General features: G+C 40.5%; 2 protein-coding genes across 2 annotated transcripts; both read right to left on the reverse strand.

The window, feature by feature from the left end:
* Positions 1 to 9,423: 9,423 nt before the first annotated feature.
* Positions 9,424 to 10,327, reverse strand: sst6.1 (somatostatin family member 6.1; the record flags this gene model as incomplete). The annotated part of the gene is made up of 2 exons (XM_080853721.1): positions 9,424 to 9,651; positions 10,226 to 10,327. The coding sequence occupies 2 exons, from the start codon at positions 10,325 to 10,327 to the stop codon at positions 9,424 to 9,426; spliced, it is 330 nt and encodes a 109-aa protein (XP_080709847.1).
* Positions 10,328 to 12,973: 2,646 nt separating this feature from the next.
* Positions 12,974 to 24,711, reverse strand: srm (spermidine synthase; the record flags this gene model as incomplete). Its single annotated transcript, XM_080853817.1, has 34 exons — positions 12,974 to 14,758; positions 14,853 to 14,975; positions 15,068 to 15,213; positions 15,434 to 15,517; positions 15,795 to 15,948; positions 16,076 to 16,168; positions 16,283 to 16,403; positions 17,260 to 17,391; positions 17,746 to 17,752; positions 18,540 to 18,547; positions 18,655 to 18,725; positions 18,827 to 18,891; positions 19,017 to 19,254; positions 19,379 to 19,452; positions 19,546 to 19,639; positions 19,777 to 19,845; positions 19,931 to 20,020; positions 20,116 to 20,228; positions 20,329 to 20,407; positions 20,493 to 20,540; positions 20,650 to 20,761; positions 20,845 to 20,895; positions 21,219 to 21,367; positions 21,492 to 21,648; positions 21,807 to 21,997; positions 22,105 to 22,248; positions 22,428 to 22,538; positions 22,943 to 23,018; positions 23,104 to 23,212; positions 23,300 to 23,459; positions 23,556 to 23,660; positions 23,787 to 23,910; positions 24,093 to 24,229; positions 24,586 to 24,711. 34 exons carry the CDS (start codon positions 24,709 to 24,711, stop codon positions 14,741 to 14,743), a joined length of 3,579 nt encoding a protein of 1,192 aa, XP_080709943.1. The 3' UTR covers positions 12,974 to 14,740.
* Between the last annotated feature and the right edge of the window lie 839 nt (positions 24,712 to 25,550).

Raw genomic sequence — 25,550 nt, forward strand, 5'->3', positions numbered from 1 at the left:
ACATTCTGGAATTCAGCGACTATGAGTCAACCATAGAGCCTCCACTGCCTTTTGAGCTATTTTATACTGCTTGCTGTCTGGGCTAGAAGATAATGAAGAGCCTCTACTAAAAGAAGCCAGCAAGTCATTAGCCAGACTGTGCACCGCTTTGGTACAAATAAAGTCCAGAAATGCATGGACAATGGGGTTTTGATGTCAAGTGGAGGCTCCCAGAGAGGATCACTAACACAGAGGAAAAAGGATGTGAACAGGTCACAACGAATGGCAAAGACACTTGTGACACTGGCGACAGATGCAGCCATGCAGAAACTAGATGTTGCTCCCACGCTAACCTTATATATCCTTTCACCCTCTTACAGTTGATCTCTCAGAGGTACATTGTAAAACTGTCATGCCGTCAGTGGTGGAAGAGGTATTCAGATCCTTTACTTATGTAAAATAAAAAGCAAAATGAGCTCATCTGAGATGTGACTCGGACTACATACTGCTTTTTGTGAGGCGTCAGGTGCCAAAAGGGTTGAAAACCATTGGTTTAATCTTTAACAATGTGTTGTATTTTAAAAGCTTGTTATATTATCAATTGTGTATAATAACTGAAAAAGACTAAAAACTGGTATTCACAAACAATATTATTGTCAATAGTATTATAACAAGTTATCCCCCAAGGCAAAACACACTTACCCCAACACTCTATGAACACCTAATGGGAAAAGCTTGGCTGTTTTATTGGCCCACAGACTTTTACTTAATGGAACATCACCTTTTTCTCACAGTCCATCACGATACATTGTGTGACACTTCAAGACCAGATAGCGGTGGCCTGTCCTGACAAACAGAATCAATAGAATGACGTCAGGATTCACAGTGTTCACGGTAGACCAATTATTTTGTTCCATTGTGTCCAACACAAAGTCAGACAACATCACTACTAATACAAGACATCTGACCCTAATTGCAGGACCTGTGGACTTGTCACTGAGCTGAAAGCCAAGGCCAAAGGTCCAGAGTCAATTTAAAGGAACTATCCTTAAACAGAATTGCTTAGTGATAATAATAATAATTGAAATGTACTGCATTAAAAACCCAATCAATTTCTATAGGCATGACAGTATACACAAATCTATCAAAATAAGCCTAATGTTGCTGTTTGGCCCTAATTAAAAGGGCCCCATACAGCACGACTAAATGTGTAACAATGTCCAACTGTGACTCATTCTAAGAAAACAGAAAACACATGCATACATTCAGTGTTTATTTTCAGGAAGTCACTGGGGATGGCACATCATTTAGGATGTCTATTCAAGGCTGTTGTGTTGAGGAGTGACGATAGTGACAAGTGTGGAAATATGAGTGATGGTCCCTCTTGTAGGCCTATGGCACGAAACGTGGGCGCATCTGGGGGGTATTTGTGAGCCGCGTGAGGTGATTACACCTGACAGCCACCAAGGCGAGAAGATGAAAACCAGGGCGACGGAGAACTCGGTCCAGGTGGAAAGCCGCATTCCGCTCTGGTTAGACCCCAAAAAACAACTGATAGCCTTATTACGGTTGATAAATTGATGCCGAATCCCGTGCAATGAAGTTCACCTCTGACGTCAGCTGGCCATTACTCTTTCAATTTAGCCCTTGATGCCTCTTTTCACAGATTAAAGTCCCCATGTGGCCCGTTCCACGTAACCACGGCTCTCTGACAATTCAGACAATTCGGTGCCATGACACAGAGCACGACACTCATCCGTGATTGGGAGTGAGGAGGCAATGATGAGAGATGGTGCACAGGTGCCCCACTCACAGATGCTGTCTCTACATTAACATTCGTTCCATCAGCGATACAAAGAAAGATTATTGTGTAACGCCAGCACAGATTACATACAACAGGATGCTGGAGCCCACCCCCTCCTGCTGTGAAAATTACTTTCTAGGGGTTGGTTTGTGCAAACAAGCTCACAAAAGCACTCTTCCTCCAGCCTGGATTTTGAATGCTCTTTGAACAAATTAATTTTTGAGCTCTAGCTGACGTAAAACAATAATTAAGAGAATTTAGGTAAATTAATTGCCAGGATGTTGTCTATTGGTCTTTTTTTCAAATGATCAAATGCCTGTTTGAATGCGAACAAAAACAATGGAAAAAAACACTGACTACCTCATTAAGAATAAATATGCCTACACGATGACTAGATCTTGGGGTGGACCACTAAACACTTGCTAAATTGTGGAGTGCACCATCTGCTAACCATTATTTAAAATTTGAAACAAACAGGATATGCGTTATGGTTTATTGTACGTAATGGTGTATAAAAACGTAATTTATGATGACTCAATTAGGTCACCTTGACCTTGATATAACTATTTTGAGAAAAGTTGCCATTTACACTATGTACTATAAATAATATATCTCCATACTAAAAAGTCACAGCTGCATATAGAAAACCTTTCATCAAAGGCTTATTAAAATATAGCCTGTAACCTTAATATTAAACGTATGAAATTTACCATCAGTAGAAATTCTTATCATGGTCCATATGAAATTCTTGCCGTTAACTAACTGAGTTTGAATGAAAATTCCATTCTAACACTGTAGATCAGTGCCCTCTATAGTAGATTCTTGGCAATAGTAATGACTGTGTGGAGAATGATAACATGGCTTTTTGTAGTGTGGCAAGGTATCTTCATATTCTCTACCATGGCAACCTGGCTTAATGTTATTCTGTTCAGTACACAAGACGAGGCCTCTGATTGAAACATTTGTAAGACACTTACAGGTCAGTACCACACACTTTAACAAGATAGTCAATATTGTCTGTGTTGGCTTCTTCTCATCTGAGTCCATTTCCTCTAATTGCAGCAGAGAGATGACAAGACCAGGAGAGCCCCTCAGAGTCACCCTCACAGGTAATCAGCCAGGTAATGCCACCACACACACTCGGCTTGTTAGCCAGTCCTCAAATTGGGTCTGTGGAGGAATTGTGCTGCAATAAAGCATTGGTCAAGCAACTGTGTCTTAAATCTAATGAAAGTCTATTTGTTGAGTGTTTTTTTCAGTAAACATATTTGTCATCTCACAGTGCAGTAATTATTTAATTCTAGTAATGGAGAATTAAGGGCTAAACTGCTGTGTAATAAATCTGTGGCAGTCAAAAATTAGGGATATTTAATAAAGACATTACTAAACATCAACCAAGGATGAGCAAATCACACAGAGAGAAATGGTCACTGTGTCAGCTACTCTGAGAAGGGTGATGGGCATGTTGATGCTGTTTTAACATGTGGCAGTAAATTACAATCATTTCTACATGGCAATTAGGGATCAGTCAATAATCCCACACAGCACATCCCCATAACATGGGCAGACAGAATTGTGTGAAGTGTTGAGAAGAACATGATTGAGCAGATAAAAGTTTAATTTAGATGCAGTCAAATTGTGAAAAATGGCAAGAGTTTAAAAAACTGACAAGTTCATGCATTTGAGGTTCAGTTCAGTGGCAAATAGGATGCCACGGCCCCTTGTCCCCTCATTACTCTGTCTCTTACAAATCCTGTCCCTTCCCCCTAAACAGGCACCCACTGAAATGGGGCAGGGTCTCTATGGTTACGGGCATGCACCATCCCTTCCTGAACCTCGTAACATCTTATTTCCTCAGTCATCTCTGTGTCTTTGAAAGACGAGGGAGGGATAATGATATGCTTTTAGACAGCGCTTACTAGCCAAACAATCACAGTACCACGCATCAGCTCTCATTAGTTCCTGCAGAAAACAAAAAAATGTATTACTCTAGTGGCCGTTACCTGCACAGCTAAATGTATCATTCCAAATGACTAGTTGAGTTCGAAGAGGAATCTGTAAAGTCTGGCCTGGTTTACACATTGGGTGACCAGGTGCCCTGCTTTGAGTTGGACTCCACAGCATTTTTACCCTATCTCTCGCCAACCTGCATATTGAGATAATGTCTTGCATTTTTTTTGGTCATTTGGTTTTTAATTGTAAGAAATAATAACACATGGATAAGTTATTCTACCTGCCCAGCACATAACCCGCTCATGGTGTTTGCGCCATAGTTTCCAGCTCTACCGCTATCTGACCATGCTATTCATCCAAAAGAGATTTTGGTTTAATATAAAGATTTGCGTTGAAATGGTTTTATTTAATGTTGGGCCTTATTTATGTTGTAGTTGGATTGGGTCAGGAGTATAACTTATGATGCCTGCTGCTTTGCTTCGTGACAGCTGCATTTAAAGCATTTATAAGTCGTTTTTGGCTTGTAGCTCCCCCTGAAGTCTTGGAGGTATTTAATGTTAACGTAACTGCAGCCTATATTTTTTATGGCCTAATCGGTGTGCTGTGGATTTCACTTTAGGACAAAGTGTGGGTGTTTGTTTATGAGCCGAAAGGCAGAGTACAAATTTTTCTTATTCCGTCAGATAGACATCTAATAAAAGTTTTAGGTTATTTTGTTTAGTTGTTTCACCTTACGAGATCCGTTGTCATCTCTTGTCAAATCTGACAAATTTTCTAAGACAGCACAGCACAGCACGATACACACTGTAGAAGCTATGGCGGACATTGGTTTTGAGCAATGTGTGTCAAGCTTGACTTACTCCTACACATTGTAGTTCAACACAACATGAGTCACATGTTCTCCCACACACTCCATGTTCTGCCCCTCTTTTCCCCATAAGACCACAGACTGACTGGGGCGGCCCTGTCAAGAGACAAAGCTTTGGTGGGATGGGCTGGAAGGTGTGGGTGAGAGCCTGGTGAGGAAGTCCCCACCACCCCCTTCCTAGCCTGCTGTGTGATGGAGGGTAATGACCTCTTTGTGAAATGACTCAAATAAATCAAATGAATCTAAAATGGAAATTCTATCACTAGTGGCACTCTTGATATTTTTTCTCGTTCTTTTATTTATTACATGACATTTCATTTCTTGTTTTTGTTTAAGAGGAAGGGTGGGGGTGAAATGTCTGAAGCTACTCACCCATGGTGTGTTTGTGTGTTTGTTTTCCCCAGACAACCCATCTAAAATGTCACAACTAAAGAAATGTACTATGACTGACATTGATGAATGGGCTTGCCTATGGCTATCGGCATCTGTGGCTAGTCTGAAAATTCGGAACTAATGAAGTGCAACTTTGCTTTGGTGCACAGGGAGTTTGTGTTCTCGCTGTTTCAACAACATCACTGAGATCTTTTACTTAAGAAACAGAGACAACTGTAGTGAAGTCAGTGCTGACAGAGCCATAAGTCAAAAATGTGCCCAACGACAAGTGAAACAGAGAACATTTGCATAAATAAACAGCAAAGCGCTGCCATTTAATAATGTTTTAATGTTACTCAATCGAATTCTTTATTAAGTGAAATTCATGGCTTGAGGGGACTTCATTTCACCTCTCCTAAATGTCACGACAACACACATTTCAATGTCAGGGCACAAAACTCCCTTCTTCGATTACTCCTTGTATATTTTCGGATGAAATCATTACCTTGTAATAACATTGCTATTTTTGTTTCAGGTCTGCATGCACACACAGAGAGAGGGATCAGCAGAGAGAGAGAGAGAGAGAGAGAGAGAGAGCGAGAGAGAGATTACGTATGAATAAACTGCCCATGGTCATGCCCTGCATTTTCACACATCCTTGTCAAGGAGAGGTTTCAGAAAGTGAAGTGTGATCATTCCCATTCTTAGATGACCAAGGGCTACTCTAAAGACAGATTGACATTTGCCTTTTATTTGCATTAGGGACCACAAGGTAAATCCTGTCACACTAAGCTCACTTGCCTAAAAGAAGGTGACACACCTGTGAAACGGCCAAGATCACACACATTTATGGCAGGTAGGGTTATAAAGGGCAGCAAAATCATGTGAAATCTGTCAGAAAATGTCCAGTAAATTGCTGGTCAGTGTTACCCTCTATTTCCAAACCTGTGTTCAATTTAAATCAGCAAACCAATAATGTACCCATAATTATTAGCAATCAACTAAGGCCAGGTTTTCATCAATAAATGTACGTCTCCTGATGAAATATCAACATTCAGCAGTAGCTACACCGTGCGGACAGACTGAATCTGTGCTCTTTGGCTCAGGGCTGCTATCATTGTCATCATACAACAGTCATTTTCATGCTCAGCTGGCCGTTTCACACTCGCGCAATGAGCTATATGGATCCAACAGGACTGATCACAGTTGTTCCATTGTTCATTCAGTCCAGCTTTGGGGTAAATCATAATTTGTTTTCTCTCCATTATTGAACACCTGATTGATTCTGTGACATTTTCTGCCCCCCCAAATATTTTTTAATTATGGTTGCTGAAACACATCTTCCATTGATTTCATTCTTTCGGAGCGCGAGTCAGACTGACATACATTTATATTTATGTATGGGCCATTTGCCCTTAGATTAAAAAAAAAAATGTGTTGGTCAGAGAAGTCAAAATCCTAAAGAAAGCAGACCATTAGCAAGGAGGTCCAAGGATATTCTTACAAGTCCTTGTTAGCTTAACCCTAGTCAACTCTCCACTGGAAGTGGCTTTGAGAAGAGGGTGAAAGGGATGTAAGTGACTCAAATGCAAGACGTGCGTCATAGTGCACTCCAGATTTATCAGCATATTCCAAATATGGCCTGCATGGTAACCTCAGCAGAGCAGAAAGGTCTTTCTTTCAGCAAACCCAAAGACAAGGGAGATAGAAAACCTCAGTCATGTGACTTTCTTTGTTGCTATTCCTTATCATCACAATTTGATTCTAACCATTGTTCAGGTATGTGTCGTTTTGTGCAGTCAGTGCCATGCTGCAAATCTTAGTTGACTGTTTGTGAAAACATGGTTTGTCTTTGGAATTAAGGGGAAAGAGTTTAAAACGACATGCCATATACCTAACCGTGGGAGCACAGCTTACTCAACAATGCAGCATTCCCTGGTCAAAGAAAAGAAGGCAGTCATTACGTTTGTCAAAGCTCAAAGAACACTGAGTGCCAGTGTTTGGAAGGCAAAGACATGTTTTTTTCTTTTCTGAAATAGATTTTTGCTAGTCATAACCTGAATGTTAGGACAGCCATTAAGCTTGGAGTAGAATTACCTCATTGTGGACTTTAAGATCCATGACTTTGAGACAAGTGGTATGCTGAAAAAGCGCATCAAAACACCAGTTGGAGCATTGTGCACCTTGGTATTCATAACCTGACCTGCGCTGGGGGAGTCTGAGAGGTGAAAATTGAACAGCTGGCGGCCAGGGTGAGGTGAGAGCAGATTATTATCCTCAACAGAGCTGTTGCTCTGACCAATGGCCAATAAATTCACAAAGCAATATGTGTTACGCTGAAGCAAAGCCACATCCATTAAAGCCACATTAGAGCGCACATGCTGTGCTGCAATTTTTCTTACCTAACCAAAGTCTTTCAGGTTTAATTTATGTTATTACTCGACCTGCAACAGGTTTCTATTATATAGTCATTTTATATACATCCTATCTGTGAAAGAGTGCGTAAAAAGATCGTAAACAATGTTCGTCAACGTCAAATTGCAAAGGCTTTGCAAATCTCATCATTTACAGTGCATAACATCATTAAAAGATTCAGAGAAACTGGAGAAATCACTGTGCGTAAGGGACAAGGCTGAAGACCTTTATTGGATGCCCGTGGTCTTCGGGCCCTCAGGCGACACTGCATCACTCATCGGCATGATTGTGTCCATGACATTACTAAATGGGCCCAGGAATACTTCCAGAAACCACTGTTGGTAAACACAACCGCTGTGCCATCTGCAGATGCCAACTAAAGCCCTATCATGCAAAAAGGAAGCCATATGTGAACATGGTCCAGAAGCACCGTCGTGTCCTGTGGGCCAAGGCTCATTTAAAATGGACTATTTCGAAGTGGAATAGTGTTCTATGGTCCGATGAGTCCTAATTTGACATTCTTGTTGGAAATCACGGACGTTGTGTCCTCCGGGCAAAAGAGGAGGGAGACCTTCCATCGTGTTATCAGCGCTCAGTTCAAAAGCCAGCATCTCTGATGGTATGGGGGTGCATAAGTGCATACTGTATGTGCAGCTTGCATTTTTTGGAAGGCACTATGAATGCTGAAAGGTATATAAGGTTTTAGAGCAACATGCTCCCCTCTAGACGACGTCTATTTCAGCGAAAGCCTTGTGTATTTAGCAGGACAATGCAAAACCACATACTGCAGCTATTACAACAGCATGGCTTTGTCGTAGATGAGTGCTGAATTGGCCTGCCTGCAGTCCAGATCTTTCACCTATAGAGAACATTTGGCGCATCAATTAACGAAAAATACTTCAAAGACGACCACTTCAGCAGCTGGAAACCTATATGAGGCAAGAATAGGACCAAATTCCAACACAAAAACTCCAGACACTCATAACCTCGATGCCCAGACGTCTTCAAACTGTTTTGAAAAGAAGAGGAGATGTTACACCATGGCAAACATGCCCCCGTCCCAACTATTTTGAGACCTGTAGCAGGAATCAAATTTGAAATGAGCTCATATTGTGCATACAATTGTAAAATGTCTCTGTTTAAACATTTGTTATGCTATCTATGTTCTATTGTGAATAAAATATTGGCTTATGTGATTTGAAACATCTTGCATGTCTGTAGGTGTGTGAATTCACCTTATATGCTCCTTTATTCAAATAGCCTTTTATTCATTTTTTGTTTAAGCAGGATGGTATGGTGGTTAAGAAACTATACAAACCAGGAACGGGAATGCGTTTTATAATGATTAATTTGGACATCAATAACCAAAAACGTGCTAACTATTTCAATTGCAACTATACTTTTGGGAAACAAACCCCTATTTGGACCTTTTTATAATAAAGGTAAAGGTCAGGTATTTAGCAAAGGCTTTGTCCAAAGTGACTTACAAAGGCATCCTGCAGGAGCCGGGAATTGATGGCCCAACGGGCGGTGACGATAGCCACTATACCACCAACACCCCCTTATGCAGACCACATTATAAAAGCACTTGTGCAAGAAGACCTCCCAATACTTCTGGCTACCACTTATTTGAGTTTAGTAAGCTGCAAAAAATGATCATAAGAACATCAGATACAAATCTTACTAAGAGTGGGCTACTAAGGTGACAACAAAGAAAAATGAGACAGATCTTGTCAAAAACAAATGTCTTAGCCATGCTTTATTGTATCCTTCTCTTTGGATGTATCCATAAACAAATAAATACATAAATAAATAGAATCATCATTATTTCAACAAACAGCGTGTGTCAGTTAAGTCCATTCTGACCTTCCCAATGACAGTGCGGATAATATGTACAGCTGAGGTCTATCACAGTTCATAATTTATATTTTCTGTGTGGAGGCGTGAAGTTTGGTTAGGGCTCACATTAGGTTGGGATGGGGGTAGGAGGGTGGGGTTGGGCATTAGGGGCTTTTGATGTTGTCTGGATCTGTTAGCAGGATGTGAAGGTTTTCCAGAAGAAATTCTTGCAGGGGGCTTTGCGGTCGCGTTGTGGCAGCTGTGATAACCGGTTGTAGACGGCTCTCTCCTCCAGACGAGACTCCAGTGGTTCCTCCAGGTCCAGAGGTGCCTCGTCCCCAGGAAGCATGTTGCTCTCCACCCCATCGAGCAAGCCCGAGACCAGCTTCAGAATCAGCTCCTTGCGCTCTTTGCTTAGTTCCTAGAAATTGAGCACCAGTTAGAGGACTTACTAAAAAGCATAAACTGATTGATGGAATTATTTTGCACATTTGCTGAAGTAGCCAAATTGTCTAAAGTGATTATTGCAGAATTCCCAGTGAAATTTAAACATTAATATCCAATATCTATGAGCTGATACTATAACGCATTACTGAGTAATCCATTCTAGAAACATACCTGGTATTATATTTTAGTTACTAATACTTAATACTTTGATACTTTATTATTTTAGTTTATACTTGTTTAATTACGTTTCTATAATATAGTATATGTAATACAGTATAGTATAATTTAGTATGCTTATGGCTGTTGCAAAAAGTGATTAACATATTTGAATAACATGTCTCACCATGATGCATGCCCGAGGAGTTAGAATAGGGTTCTATCTATACTTTTCACTATCAGTTTAAGTCACATTATATCAGCATTCACACCTGACATTCCCCACAAATTATATCCAATAATAATCCAAAATAATAAAACTAAATGTACTAGACTATTATAACAAAAAAAGCAACAAGAACAACAATCGAATAATAAATAATAATACTCACTCTGGCATGTGCTGGGCTCCTCTCGTCAACAGGAAGCACGGCGGCTGCCCTGATGCTGTACAAAACAAGCATGAGAGACACTAAGCTGGCCAGAAGCTGCATGTTGCAGTGCAAAGGGACAGATGACAGGCACGGAGAAGCAGAGAAAAGACAGAGAAACAGAGACTCACAGACAGACAGACAGAGAGAAGCGAAGAGAAAGAGAGAATGACAGCTGAATCAAGGTGAAGTTCAGAGGGAGATGCCTGTTAGTAAGTCACCAGCTCTGCTGATTCAACTGATGCCGAGTCTTAGGCTTCAGCTCCAGGTGCCACACTTATATAGCGCCCTCTCAGTCTGCTACTGACGCAGGGGATGGTGGATGAGGGGTGGGGGTGGTAGGGGTGTGGGGTGCTAGTGATGATGGTGTTTGTGGTGGTGTAGAGAAGGAGGTGGCTGAGGGGAAAGGATAGGGACAAACTAAGCCATTGAATAGGAAACCTTCTCAGGATTGTACTGGTGTGGGGTGGGTAATTGCGTAAAACATACCACATACGTCACAAACCTAAAACTGGTGCTGACATCAAGACGCAAAAATACCAGTTATGGTACACGGTATGAATGCACCAATATACCATGCAATTATTACACTGTGCTTTATCTGTGAAAATTGTTTTCTAAAAATACTTACAGCACACTTCTCATACAACAATGACACTGGTTCAGCATGATCAATAATTTGCAATCATTTTTGCACCTGAAATACTACTTGGAAAGTGACTAATGAAACACACACACAACAGGTTACAAGAAAATATATATAATAACAATGTAATTATCACATAATGACAAAATTACCTCAGGCACAAGGAAACTGGCAAAGGTTGGCTGTTGCTCCTCCTCCTGTATTGTAATTAATTAGTCAGGTGACGCTTTTGCAGAAAAAAAAGTTCATGACAATCTTATAAAACTAAGTAAGTCAAAGAATCACCGTGTGACACATGATATTTTTCAATAATACACTGGGGGAAAACACTAGGAGGGATATTTAACATGTGCGATGAAATGGTCCAATTTCTTCTCATGCTCAACTGTTAAAAGGCCTGTAGGCCAGATAGTGATAGTGGTTTCTTGAAAGATCAGTCAGTTAACTTCAACATTTCTAGTCATTCTAAAAGCAAGGCGGACTCATCTCATCAGAGAAGATGAAAAAACAAGAGACACTGCCTTCAATCATCATTTATTAGAGATCTGAACATATTCAGTGATAAAATCCTGCAGGTGCAGACACACAAGTAGGTCATGAGGCACGGCGTCATAACTCTATACAATAAATTACTGAATAAATTCCGCAGAGATAAATTAAGCTCACAAGAATAAAGCTGCACCAAATTTAGAGATGAAAGCACTTCTCCTGGAGAGCATTTCTAAATGAAGTCGCTACTGAATGCCTACCATTCAAGTAACATGTGTCGGTTCGTCAGTGACATTAAAGTACGTAGAATATTTTAAGGTTGATTTAGGTAACTTGGTTGGAAGCCACATTGGGACGCCCACTCACTCGATAAAAACGTGACTGTTCAGGTATGCACGCACACTCTCACACAACTGCAATCCTGTCAGTTTGAGTCTAAGAAACGATATTTTTCAAAGTGGATATGACTTGAGTTAAATTATAGGACCCGTGGGTTGGCGGAAATTAACGCAGTGTCGAAAAAAGTCCCTGAAGCGAAGTTGGATTTTCGTGGTATAAATGCAATGACCTGCGCATCAACAGAGGCGTCGCACTCCTTGATAAACTTCGAACGCAAAAACGATGCACGTGAATTTTTAAATCTAGTCGCTCTGACGTAGGTTACACTGTTGTGTTATTCCAAGGATAATCACTTGTAGACTGGCTGTATACATTATTTCTTAATCAGGCCTCTTTTGTAAATTATAGAGTGTTTTGAAATGAATAATACAAAAATAAAAACTTTTCTCTACTCAATTAATGGCATGATATTTAGATCGACTCCGTCCACCCAGTGGGCGTGAGACGCACAATCTGATCCTTCTGCACTCGCACGGAGAGCATCTGGGAAGTTTACGACAGTTTGGACTACTCCTGTCGAAGTTCACGGACGCTGGTTGCCATCTTGTGGATGAAAATCACTTTAGAGCGAGCCGTCACTGCACCATCCCACAGCCCTGAGCCCCTTACGTGCCAACGGAACATCAATAGCTGGGTGTCCGTCCAACTTTTTAATTCGAATTTGACCATTCTAAATCGAAGAAGAAATCGATTTGCCAGAGGGGGCCGGATTTGGGCAGGCTATAATGCGACTAAGAATGATAGAAACATTTTTTTTTCTGCATCAAATGGCATTTGTTGATAGGAAATGTTTTCCCTGACAACCTTACGTTTTAAACACACGGCTGTTCACGACTCCTCCCTTGATTGAGGGAGCGTCCATTTTTAATTCGCACAACAAAGCGTATGGGAATGTGCTCAGGCTTGCATTGCTTTTAACCAAATTTTCCTAAATGCGGTTAAATATTTGCAAATGAGTTGGATGAAAATTCTCCTTGTGTCTGAGTCTGTTATAGGCTACAATTTCAAAATGGACACTCTCCAAATCAAGGGAGGGGTTGTGAACAGCTGTAGGTTAACAAGTTTAGTTTGTCAGGACAACTTAATGGAAACACATAATCAAATCTGAAAACAATTATTCGTAAGCTACAACTACTGTAATTATAAAAAGCAACGACACATTCCATTTTACTGCTTTTTATTTGAAAATCTTCCCAGGACTCCACATTATAAACTTGATAATAGCAATCATGGCTGATTAAGCGATAAATACAGGTCCACCTGTAAAGACACATCAGTGATGTATGTACACACCAGATACTGAGGGATGGGGGAAGGGTAGGAATTCCAGTTGCTTTATTTGAACAGCACTGATTGACTAAATATTTTCCTTGCACAACTGGATTGGTGTTTCAGGGAGCCCCATGTCACCATACTCCACAGGTTCAGTTTTCCTTTAACAATTCACATGATAAACTCACAGTTGCATTGTTGCTCATGTTTGACATTCAGACCCTTCACTAAGGCTTATATCAATGACATCACAGTGAGGAATCATTAAATGCACTGTAGTGGTGACCTCTGTTAAACAATTCAGCCTATCCACTGGTCATCACAATTAGGCATTGACTAGTTTTGTGGGGACCATGAATTTCAAAGCATAGCTAAAACACCACTGATAAATCTCTCTCTCTCACACACACACACACACACATACAGAGAATGTCAGTAGGCATCAAGTTACATACTGAGTTTGTTCCCATGGTTAAGCTGCATCTTTAGTACCTTATTCAAATCCAGTTATAGCACATAGAATAACAGTAATGTTCCTGGCAGTCTTTTGTCCCCATACTAATTTAAGCCATTTGGTTCAACTATCACACGGACAGCAAAATTCCTTCCTTTGTCAGGCTGTTATTTTTCAATGGCATATTTCCACACTGTAAAATACACACTAACAATTCTCCTATCCATAAAATACATGTCATATTTTGTCCATCACAGGCTATAGATTTAAGACTTGATTGGCAAATCAGCAGTGCCATACCTGCCCACTCCTTTGATAAGCTGGGTTTCCATCCAACTCATTTGCACATGTTAATCACATTTTTGAAAATTCGGCTAAAAGAACAAACCCGTATACGAATAAACCCATTTCCATCAACCTTAGTCGCTTAATAGCGTACCCTTGGAGATAACAGAGTTAATCCACCCCCCTTAAGTGAATCGATTTCATATTTGACTTAGATGATTTTATAAGAATTTCTATTCCACTCAGGAATTCATATTTGAATGGTCAAAATTTGTATTAAAATAATGAATGGAAACCCAGCTAATATGGCTGAAAAAACAATATTAAAATAAGCTTTTGTTTATTTCTAACATGAATCGCTGTCTTTGAACCATCCATGTCTGCATAATGACGCTATAAAGTCTCAATGGCTTATGTCGGTTATAGAGAAATCAATAGCATATAAAGTAAAGTTTTACCGTCTTCATCATTGGGGAATGTGCCATGTATGTAATAGTATTAAGACACATTTTAATCTGAGATTGCTTCTACTGTGTCGAGTTAGGATATTACTATTGTCAGAATGAAAAATAATGTCTGTAATACTACCATACTAGCTGAAATTATTTTCAGGAAAAAAAAAAACTGTAAATAGTCAGGTGTGTTGGAGACAGTGAACAAAAACCACAAACAAAAATAGCCTAAATGGGAAGAAATGTGCAAGGCTGGAAGGAAGCACTGGAAGGATTTGCAACTGTCTGAAAACACAGAGTTCCCCCGCAGAGGCCATTATCACAGCTGTCGTATGTTACGAGGGGCCTGCCTTGGGTCCTTGTCAGTAGCGAGCTCGGACAGCGTCTGGGTGAGCGGAGGTACTGTAGTGGTGGTGTGGGTTTGGTTCTGTGGTCACAGAGGGCTGAGTGGGAGAGAGTGGCTGTCCATGTGCACACACTTACGACTCATAAAGTACCTACGGAGGAAATACCAAAAAAAAGAGGATGGGGAAACATGAGTCATGGTTCACAGGATAAAGCAGGATAAGGTGGATTCATCCCTCACTTTACCTTCCGGGCGAACTCTGGGAGGATGAAAGCAGCTTTGTGGATTTCAGGGTTGTAATATTTCAAGCTCAGGCTTTCCACCTCCTCTCTCGTCATTTCTCGTACAGGCGCTCTGAAATTTGTTTCCTGTGGACCAAACAGCTCCTCATTAAACATTTACAGTTATTTTACACGTAAAACGAGAATGGATTTGGTTTCAAATAGACGTTGACACTCACAGCGTTTTTACTGCACAGCATGAACCCAATTTGGCCACTTGGGTAGGTGGGAATGGTGCAGTAAGCGTAATCCACTACAGGGAAAAGGGTCTTGCAAAAGGTCTGCATCTCTTTAATCAGCTCTAAATGGAGCCATTGACACTCTCCTGTGAAAAAAACAATGCAAAACTGTGTTGGTGCTGTTGTATGTATTCACTAGTCAAAGCCCACTCATTATTTTCTATCCTGACTATTGAAGTACATCAGTTCAAAAATGGAAATGTGTTGAAAACGAATTTCAGTCACACACCAATAAGACAAAACAAAGCATAAAGCATGTAAAATGTTGACTTTGATACACCTGACCATGTATACTGAATAAATCACCTTGGCAACAAAGAATTCCACCGTCCCGTAGAGCTGTCTTCATAAGTTGGTAGTAAGACTCCTTGAACAAACTTTCTGCAGGACCTGTCATCAAAAACAAGATTACAAACAATTGAATAGGTTACGGAGAAATGTCTAGCAAACTGAACGTATCCAATTTCCTCTTTCATGAGGCGTATCATAAGCCAAACCTGTTCTGTAGGTTCAGAACTTAAATGGAAATTACAGGTCTTACACGTCTATTTGAAAGGTGAAGTTGTTTTGTGAGGCTCAGTGAAAAACAGAAACTTGGACTATAGTGAACTTGTTCTGAAAATATTTCTTTTGGGTGGAGATGCCATTACTGAGAAACTTCTCTCACCAACGGGGTCAGATGAATCAGTAATGATGACATCAAAGGCGTCTTGGTTCTGTTTCATAAACTCAAAGCCATCCCCCACATGCAGGGTGAGTTTGGGACTGAAGAAGCCCTTTGCCATTCCAGGGAGGTACTTCTTGGACACAGTGATTACATCCTACCAGAAGGACAGGCCAATACGGTACTGATGATCACACTATGGAAGTGACAATTCCACATAATACTTGATGGCAAATGAGATGACCAGTGTTGCAGCAGTCTTTGAATTAAGCTGGGTTGATTACCTCATCAATCTCACACTGGACCACAGACTCCACCAGAGGGTGCTTTACAGCCTCCCTCAAAACACCACCATCCCCTCCACCAATAATCAGGACCTGAAAAAGAGAGAGTCCTTCATCTACCTGCAACCACATACACTTTTTTTTTTTAAAGATGTTACATTTCTAACCTCAAAGATGTATGACCACACACGGGTAAAGCACAGGTACCTTCTTGGGGCAAGGGTGACAGCACAAGGGTAGGTTGGCAATCATCTCTTGGTATGAAAACTCATCTCTCTCTGTGCACTGGATAACCCCATCCAAAATCAAGACATTCCCATACGTTTTGCTGAAGACAGGACACGGACATTGTACATGAATGACACAAAGGCTAAACATATTCTGAGACAGAGTTCATCTGGAATTGACAAGCATGAGTAGTTTAAACCAGCCCACAGTGTACAACTATCCCCAACTAGAACGGTGTCAGATCAAAAACTATGTCAGTTACTCAGCTTAAGTTAACATTAAATATAGCTGGGAAACTGACGGAAGGGACAGGTGCCCTGGTAAATGTCGCATGCTTTGACACAGATGTCGCAACTCGCTGCGGCTTCTTAATGTCCAATCACAGCTAGCAGCTATCTTTTATGATAGATAGCGGTGAACTTAAATCATACGCTACTAATTAAACATGAATAGAAAAGACAATCCATGGAAATTACACAAAAAACCCGCTTAGCTACTCATTTGTTTATCTTCTACTTGATAATGAATTAACTTCCACTAGATTAGCTGTAAAACGAAACGTTAGCCAGCTGACAGATTAACGCTGTTAGCTAATGATGACTAGCAAGACAACAGCTGTACACCAAGTAAATTAGATTTCGCTTGTTAGCAAGAACACAAGTATACCTTCACAAACTCAAAATAATGCGCTATCCCTCCTTGCATACTTTGAGGAAAGGTAATGTTTGCTAGATTAGCTTCACAGCCATCCTCCAAATATTACAAGGCAAGTCATTAAGTGTAGAAGAGCTAGTGCTAACGTTACTGCACTGACTGCCATACAAATCTAAGCAGAAATGTTAGTTGTATTGCTAACTAGCTTCCCAGCTACTACCTCTGTCGTTTTGCATGTTCTCCAAGTATTAGTTTCTATTCAAGAACAATATCAAATGTTTGGTTCAAACGAGTGGACTAACCTTTTAAACACCATGACATCCTGAAATTTAGATTTTTTATGATACAGAACCTCTTCGACTTGAAGACTCATTGCTTGTCCAGGCCATAGTGTGCACGTTTCTGTGAACCATCCGTCCTTTATGCTGTCCATTCTTTACAGTCTAAAATGCAAAGAATATATAGCTATATAGCTATGTTTGATGGACTGTGTAAAACCACAAATGCCCAGAACCAGCAAGGGGGTACACTGCAAGAATCTTTACCACCGACACACGTTGGGCGTACTCTTGGGTACAACCTAAATGTAGGTACACCCCCGGCGAATGGTAGACCACATACGCAACATACAAGAGTCGAATTGACCAATAGATTACTGAAGTGGAAACCCGGTGAAGGTTAGGTTGAATTGTTACTGTCTAAGGAAGCCCACGTGAGAGCGCCAGCAAAAGAGTCGTTTAAAAGTTGTTAAATTCGTACTAACGGGTGGACTTTCAATTACGCGTTACGCCATATCTGAAATTAATACAAAAGAAAACACGTGGTGGATGTCCACGTTTTCATCTGTAGGCTACAGCTGTCGACAGGTGGTTTGTAGTGATGACAGCTATCATTTATTGTCAGTCACTGAATTTGTGATCAGAAGGTTTAAATAAAAATGAGACATGACTTCGTTTATGAAATCTCAATAGAAGCTCGTTGATGTGCAAGGGATAAAGTATAATCCAGTGAACAGTACCGGAAAATAAATCTCGCCAGGACTGAGTCGGAGTCCTGCTTGTCTTGTCGCGATTTCTACGGGTTCTACTGTGACTGGAAATTAGCCCAAGTGACTAGTGACTGTTTACGGCAGAGATAGTGACACACACACTCTGAATTTGACAGTGAATACGAGTGAATTAGTGAATCTAAATTAGTTACAGTACATTTAAATATCTGTTATTTTATGTTGTGGCAGTCGAGATGCAATGGAGTATTCCAATAGGGTTCCCAGTTTTTAAACAGGAATTGACAATTTGATGGTGGTAAATGTATCAGTTCACATGTACTGTTTTATCAAACATTGTATAGACATTAACTAGTTCATTAATAAAGAGTCCTGTATCGTATCGGTGTAAAGAATAAACAGACAGATGAAGAAACCCCAACATTTTATTTTAAAATCAATTCATGAATTGCTTCATATAGATGAAGCATGTACATTATTGTTCACCACCAGAGGGTAAACAGGCAGAACAAGAGAAATCATGCATAAAAAAAAAACAACTGGTAGGAATGGTCTATCTCTTGGGCCAGTTGTGACGGAATCCACTGCAATAGAAAGGGGGAAAAACAACCAAACATGAAAATGATGCAAAAAAAAAAAAATACATTAAAAAAAAGAACAGTTCAATTATATGGATACTACAATACATTACCGGTTAGATTTGCCAGAGTATGACATACTCCTGCCTCCGACTGCACCTTGTTTATTCCCTTTAGGATTTTTCTATAACAAAAATAACATCCAGTATTAAGTCTGCTCCTTTGTGTAATATACTTTACGTAACTTGCACAGAATGTTAATTCTACATGTAACAGAAGAAGTACCTTTCTATTAGGATCATGAACCTCCTGGTTTGGGTCAAACTGTGCCGAATCCTTCCCTTTTCCCCCTGATTCAAAAATACATACGTTGACATGTGAAACATGTATTCTCTGGTTTCATTAAGAGCAAAATTACAGGGGCTGCAACTTTATAAACCCCATGCTCTCTGTTAACTTAGATATAACCACATACCAGAGAAAACCTTGAAATTTGACTTGCTGTAGTCAAAGGGAGTGAAGGATTTGGGTTCGACAGCCTGTTGGGGGTCTGCATTCTGCGCTGCTTTCTTGGCTTTCGCCTTGGCAACAGGAACTGAATGAACGTCGCCCGGTATGTCTGCAGGTTTGAGGAGCTTTGTGCTAGGTTTAGGGGTTTCCTCGCTGACGTCGCTGTTAACTCTCTCCCTCTTTCCTCCGGTTTGTCCAGACTCCTGGAAATAGGGGTAGAGAAACCAATTTATAATAACTATAATAATCAATGATAAGCTAAAAGAAGGTCATTCGGATCCATTGCAACTTATGTACTTTTTAGTAAAAGGAAGGTAGTTCACTCACCAATGCCTGTTGCCGAACAGTAGCAACGTTTTCAAGTGATTCTTGGTAACTCTTCTTGGTCTTTATTCGTACCTCTGTAAAGAGAATGAAAATCACACTCAGAATTGCATCATTGGTTGGTAAAGGTATGTGAGATGGTTTGCCTTTTTTCTTGGAAATACACATACCTTTTTCTTTTCTCGCCTGCTCCCTGGCCTTCTGCTTTTCCTGGGCCTCTTTTTGCTGTTGTTCAATACTGCGAAGCTTCCATCTGTTGTGGATCTAAAGAAAGGCGAAGAGGACAGAACATTTTCAAGATTAATTCTACCTATATTAGCAATACCACCAATTGCACAGTCACATTAGGCAGTTTAGGTACCAAGTAAATCAGAAATGACAAAAAAAAAACATTAGCATACCTCATAGACCTTTGATGATGGGTCATATTTAGCATTTTCTGAAATGTGTATATTTTTTGAGGGCAAATACTACAACAAAAACCAAAAACCAAAATTAGTAGGAACCAATGAACAAGATCATGTCTTTTTGATACATCTTAAAAGATGACATTACCATTCTGAAGGGGTTCTCAAATGACTCCATGATTCTGTGGGCTTTCTGCTGTGCCACAGTTAGGTGATCAGACACCTTTACAGCAACATCCTTCAACATAACATTTCAGAGATACATTGTAACATCTTTAGTTAATGAGTATGGTTGCATACATCTTGTGAAAGATTAATGTTTGATACGCCTACCTCAAACAGTGTGATTTTAGCTAAAGTCACAAGTCCAGCCAGGGCTTGTATATCAGCTTCATCTTGTTCTTCATCTTCAGAGAAAAGGATTCCACGTTTAATGGGGGTCTCTGCTATATGGGGAAGGGGGAGAAGGAACTCACTCACATATCTCAGGATATTGCAAAATGGCCGACGAACAGAGAACAGGCAAGAGGCTCATCCCAACCATACCTTGCAGAGACAGATCAACCAAGTCACCTTCCGACACGTGGGATGTATCATGAGGAGAAAATAGGGAGGACTCCAGAGGCTACAGATGACACAGCAACACCAAGTAATTTATCATGTGAATGTTTAACATACAAAGTTACATCAACAATTTTCACACCACAAACCTTTCTTTTAGGGGTGATCACTTTCTTTTTTTCAGCGACTATTTCAGCCTGCAAAAGATTAGAAGGGTTGAACAAGAGTTACGTGAAGAACTTAGTAGTAAAACCTGAAATGTAACCTTGAGGCGGTAGGCTTAGGATTTCAGTAAAGGAGCCCTACCTTGAGCAGTGGCATTTCTCTGGCTTGCTTCATCAGCTGGTGCAGCTCGTTAATCTGCTGACGGACCATGGGTGGGACGGGGTTGCAGCAGGCAATGATGCCCTGTGGTTCTCTAGAAATGTTTCCGGGATGTTAGCTGATTGTCTTAACTTTTATAATTCTCACCTGAAAAAGGAGTGAGTGGGGAACACTTACTTTGGCAACTCCTCCGAAATCTTCAACAGCATGTGATTTGGCAAAAGATAGCTGAAAACAAAACAGTGCAAAGTATGAACCACACTGAAGACCTAGCGTAACCACTAAGGATAGGCATATCATTCTTTCAAAATTGACAATACTGGGTAAGTATCAAGTACATGGCAATAGCTAGTAAAATCTAACTCTCGTTTTTTTTCTGGATGTTTTCCCTGTAAAGGACACTGTTCACCATCACAACATGGCCAAGAGCTGCCTGGATAATTTGGAAAATTATTTCCCATCCACGGAAAATACAACAAAAAACAAGTTCAATTTCACTGCTACAAAACAAGACTGATAAGAAAACAGGTTGGAAAATGGTTAAAACAAACCCAGTGCTCTCATCCTCCACTCTGGCCAGCCTATCCCTCCATCCATACAAAAGCCTGAAGGCAGTCAGTTGCTGCGTGTTAAAAGCCCTCTTCTGCTTCTTGTACATATCAATGTAGGACTCCTCTGTGAAGATTGGCTTCGTGTATTTCTACGATGGACAAAAAAGAAAAATAACCATCAGTACCTCAAATCACTACACTACTTATTCACAAAGGATATACCTGAGAACTCCCACTAGAACTGTGAACAGGGGCAATCTTTCAGGGCCTCACCTTTAAAGAGATCTCTCTGCTCCTGTGCCAGACTGCTTGCAAGACGGAAGGCAGACCCTTGCCAATGTCCAGCAGGTCTGCTCTCAGCCGGTCGTAGACGTACAGGAGGTAGTGAGTGTCCTCCCTAGCATACTGAAACATCTCTTCTGGCAAAGGCCTATAGTCAAAGACAAAGCCCTCGTATCAAAAACACTTTGGCAGTTGTTACAGTAACAAAGTGCAATCACACTTAAATCTGATCACCAGTAAGAAATGGTGAATAGACACAATGTAGGGGCTTTAAAGCATGCAAAGACCACTGGGAGACCTCTTTACCGAATTCTCCAGTCAGCCAGCTGGTAACGTTTGTCTGAGTCAACGTTGCAGAACAACTTCAGGAGATGATCCAATGAGTTCCTACCAAGGTTGAGGGTACGTGATGCCTGATGTGTGTCAAACATGTTAACAACATAGAGGCCAAAGTCTTTTTGTAGCCACTCGATGTCTGAGTCTGCCCCATGGAAAACCTGAGAGGAACCATAAACATCATTTGTATTTTAATGTCACAATACTTGACTTTGTCCTGTATATGTGTGTATGATTAACCATTTTTCCCTTAACTTTTCACAATTACCTTGACAATGTTGGGATCTGTGAAACACTCATTCAGGACATGCATCTCACTGCGCAGTTCCAAGGTATCTATGAGGAAGTCTTCATCCCTTGTGGAAATTTGCATCAAGCAGGTGATACCAAGAAAACTCCTATAAGAATGGTGCTGCGAAAGAGAAGCGCTATGAGGTACTATTCCATTTCTGAAAAGCCCTTTCTTTTTTGAGCAGCACAGGCCTCTGTCCATATGACACTCATCATGTCCAAACATCTAGAATACCAACTGTCAGAAACATCTAGAATAACAAATGCCAGATGTTCTTATATCTTGTCTTGTATCAGTACCTCCAAATCCACTGCAAATTCAGTGGTCTTGCACAGCTTCTCATTCAAGGCGGCTAGATCATCCAACGTGTCGATGAAGTGGCAGTTAGTCTCATCCAAGGGTTTGTACATCTATGATGTGCAAAACAACCACAAGTGTTACCAAACAACCAACCACAAGTGTTATCAAATGCAGGATATAATAATTAACTAAACTGTCAGGCCATGGTCATAGGAACTCAATGCATGGGGTTACTGTGAACACACACAATGGAGGTATTTTGGGGTGAGAAGATAATACAGAGGTTCCTCTTATATGATCCTATCTGGCCCAAATATGCAGAATTGATCATTTTAGTGTGCTTTCTGCCTTACAGATGAATCATACAGAATATTAAAAAAATTGTTAATCTATTTATAGGATCCCTCTCGCTCTCTCATATAAATATATATAGATATACATATTTCCTTGCTCCTTTTAAGTTCAGCAGCAACATTTAAGACTTAAAAAGGCAGAAATAGAAATAAAAAAGTACCTGAGGCTCTGGTCTACATGCTACATTCTCTGGCATGGTCAGGTGCTCCAGCTCATAATGGTATGGATGCGAGAACCTGTGAGAATGCATGTTAAATATCATATCAATCATCATGTTTCAATCATTTGAAAAACCAAGTCAACCCAGTGAACATGTCTTACATGTCCTCCATGTGCTCCTGTGTTCTCTGTTGGTGGATGAAGTCTGCCAAGGCTGCAGGGACGTCCAAATCCTCTGGCCGCTGCTTGTGAAGGTGTTTATTAGTGAAATCTGAAAGAGAGGAGCAGTTCAACAGGGTCATGTACAGTCAGTCTAAAACAAAATGATTGTTATTCAGGAGGGCTTCAGTGTACTCACATGTAGGCAGAGGTACCGTTGCATTGGGCTTCACAAAAATTTTGGGGATGAAAGGTGTGTTGCTGTTGTCGACTTTGTCTTTAAACCGCATCTGGGGCCGCTGGACATTTTTGGCATGCAGGAGTCTGAATGTCTGAGGGCTGTTACCAGAACCACTTCCCTGTGATGTAAACAACAGCATGAGTCTCCTTTGTCATTGTATATGTATGATGCATTTTTAGGGTATGATGCTTCCCTGGTGTCAGGCTAATCTCACCTTGCGATTCCAGCTGGAGACAACTATTTTGGGAGGCTGATAGCCAACTGGCATGACTGGCTGTTGGGTCCTGTTCACCCCTCCAGCCTCATCGAGCAAAATACCCTTTAAAAAATAAATAAATAAAAAACAGGTCAGCCTTTATCAATTCAGTCTCTACTGAAATGCACTGAAAGCAAACTGAGGCAGAACTGTGTTGTATAGTGACTGCATGGGTTGACAGATACCTACCACTTTCTCCAGAATCAAATCATTGGCATCAACTACCAGATCAAATCGATCGTCTAGTCCAGTCAGTTTGTTGCGGTCTCTTAAGTGAGACCTACAGCCATGGTGCTGCATAAGCTGACTCATACTGGTATAAAAAAAGTACAGAAAAAACACACTTTAATGTACACACTACGCAAATAACACAACCATAGCCCAGTAACAGTAACATCCAGAATCTCTAACTTTTGATGAGCCTGTAACATGTAAGGATGCAACAGGTTGTTACAGTGGTGACTTCAACATTACATTTACTTGTTACATGCTTACCAATGTAGAATCCTGTCCCCTTGGGTACCGCAGAACTCCTGGAATCCTGGGAAGCTTCTGTATAAATCATATTCATCTCCAGCTTGAGGCAGCGCTGCAGAGGCTTTTGTGGCTGCGACGACAGTGCCCAGGCCATGCTGTTGAAACACATCGTTTTCTTTTATTAATCAGGGTAATGCACGGATACTTGTGCTGATGACATTATTAAGTATTAACAGTGATTGACAACACATTTAGCAAAGTTAGCTGACCGCCATAAGCTTGTATGTTGCAAGATAGACGCGATACACTTTGCAATGGAATTTACGTGAATTTATTTTACTGATGTTAAGACTAAATGTTAAGTGTTGATGACATGACAAAAGACTTAAGAATAATCGAACAAACGTAACATTTGCATTGCTAGCTATCTAGCTATTGCCATCCACGTTGTCTCCCACAAGCTGGGCGTTGGTGTCAACACTGCATGAACGATTAAAACAGTTGGCCCTACCTTGACAAATAAATCGACATCTTTAAATCCTGGACAAAATTCCTTTGATTCGGGCTCCAAATCGTCGTTTAATGTGGAATTACCACTTTGTTTGTCTCTGCCAGCACTACTCGTGGAGGCGGCCATGTTTCTCCGGTGAAATCGCGAGAGACGGGACTTCACCAGGCTCAGAACTGCGCAACACGGGAAGGAAGAGACGCGCCTTGATAGAGAACCTTTTTTCAGAAGTAGAGAAATTGTTGTATAGATGATTGGATGCAGGGATTATGTGTTTGTGACAAAAGGCCCGAATTATCCGCCTTAGGTCGCAGATTTAAAATCGAAGTGATGTACGGGTATGTGTTTCGTGGTTTATCATTTATAATGGCACATTTTCCCCCTAAAGCAGGCTAACCTTTCCGATGTATCCAGTGAGTCATAATCAGCCATAGGCCTACAGTTATGCTTCAGTTACATATATGTTATTTAAGTTCACAATCACACAACCATAATCTTTTAATTAAGAGCTACTTTTCATCTCAGTCGGTTGTTGTTGGAAGTGATATGGGTATACATTTAAATGTTACTGAAAAACCTACAGCACATGACAAGGAAAATATCTGAAGGCTTATTGTGAAAGAGACTATACCGCAATTTCCTTGTTTTGGCAAACAGGACTGGCTTTGGCGACTTTTAATATACAACAGATAAACTTGAAATCCTCATCAGCGTTACTAATATATGACCAAACTATTTCTGACAAGATTCATAACCTCATCACCATTCAAACATCATGAGGGTTTTTGTCCTCATGCCAATGGCCCTAGTAGGCCTGTGAAGTAATATATCCATGTATTCAAAGACATATATCAATTTCTGAAATGGCCTTCCTTCTTTTAGCAGCACAGACCTGATTCATCATGTCCAAACATCTAGAATAACAACAGTCAGAAACATCTAGAATAACAACTGTCAGAACTTCTTAT

The sequence above is a fragment of the Sprattus sprattus genome (genome assembly GCF_963457725.1).
Source record: "Sprattus sprattus genome assembly, chromosome: 16".
In the NCBI taxonomy this organism is placed as follows: Eukaryota; Metazoa; Chordata; class Actinopteri; order Clupeiformes; family Clupeidae; genus Sprattus; species Sprattus sprattus.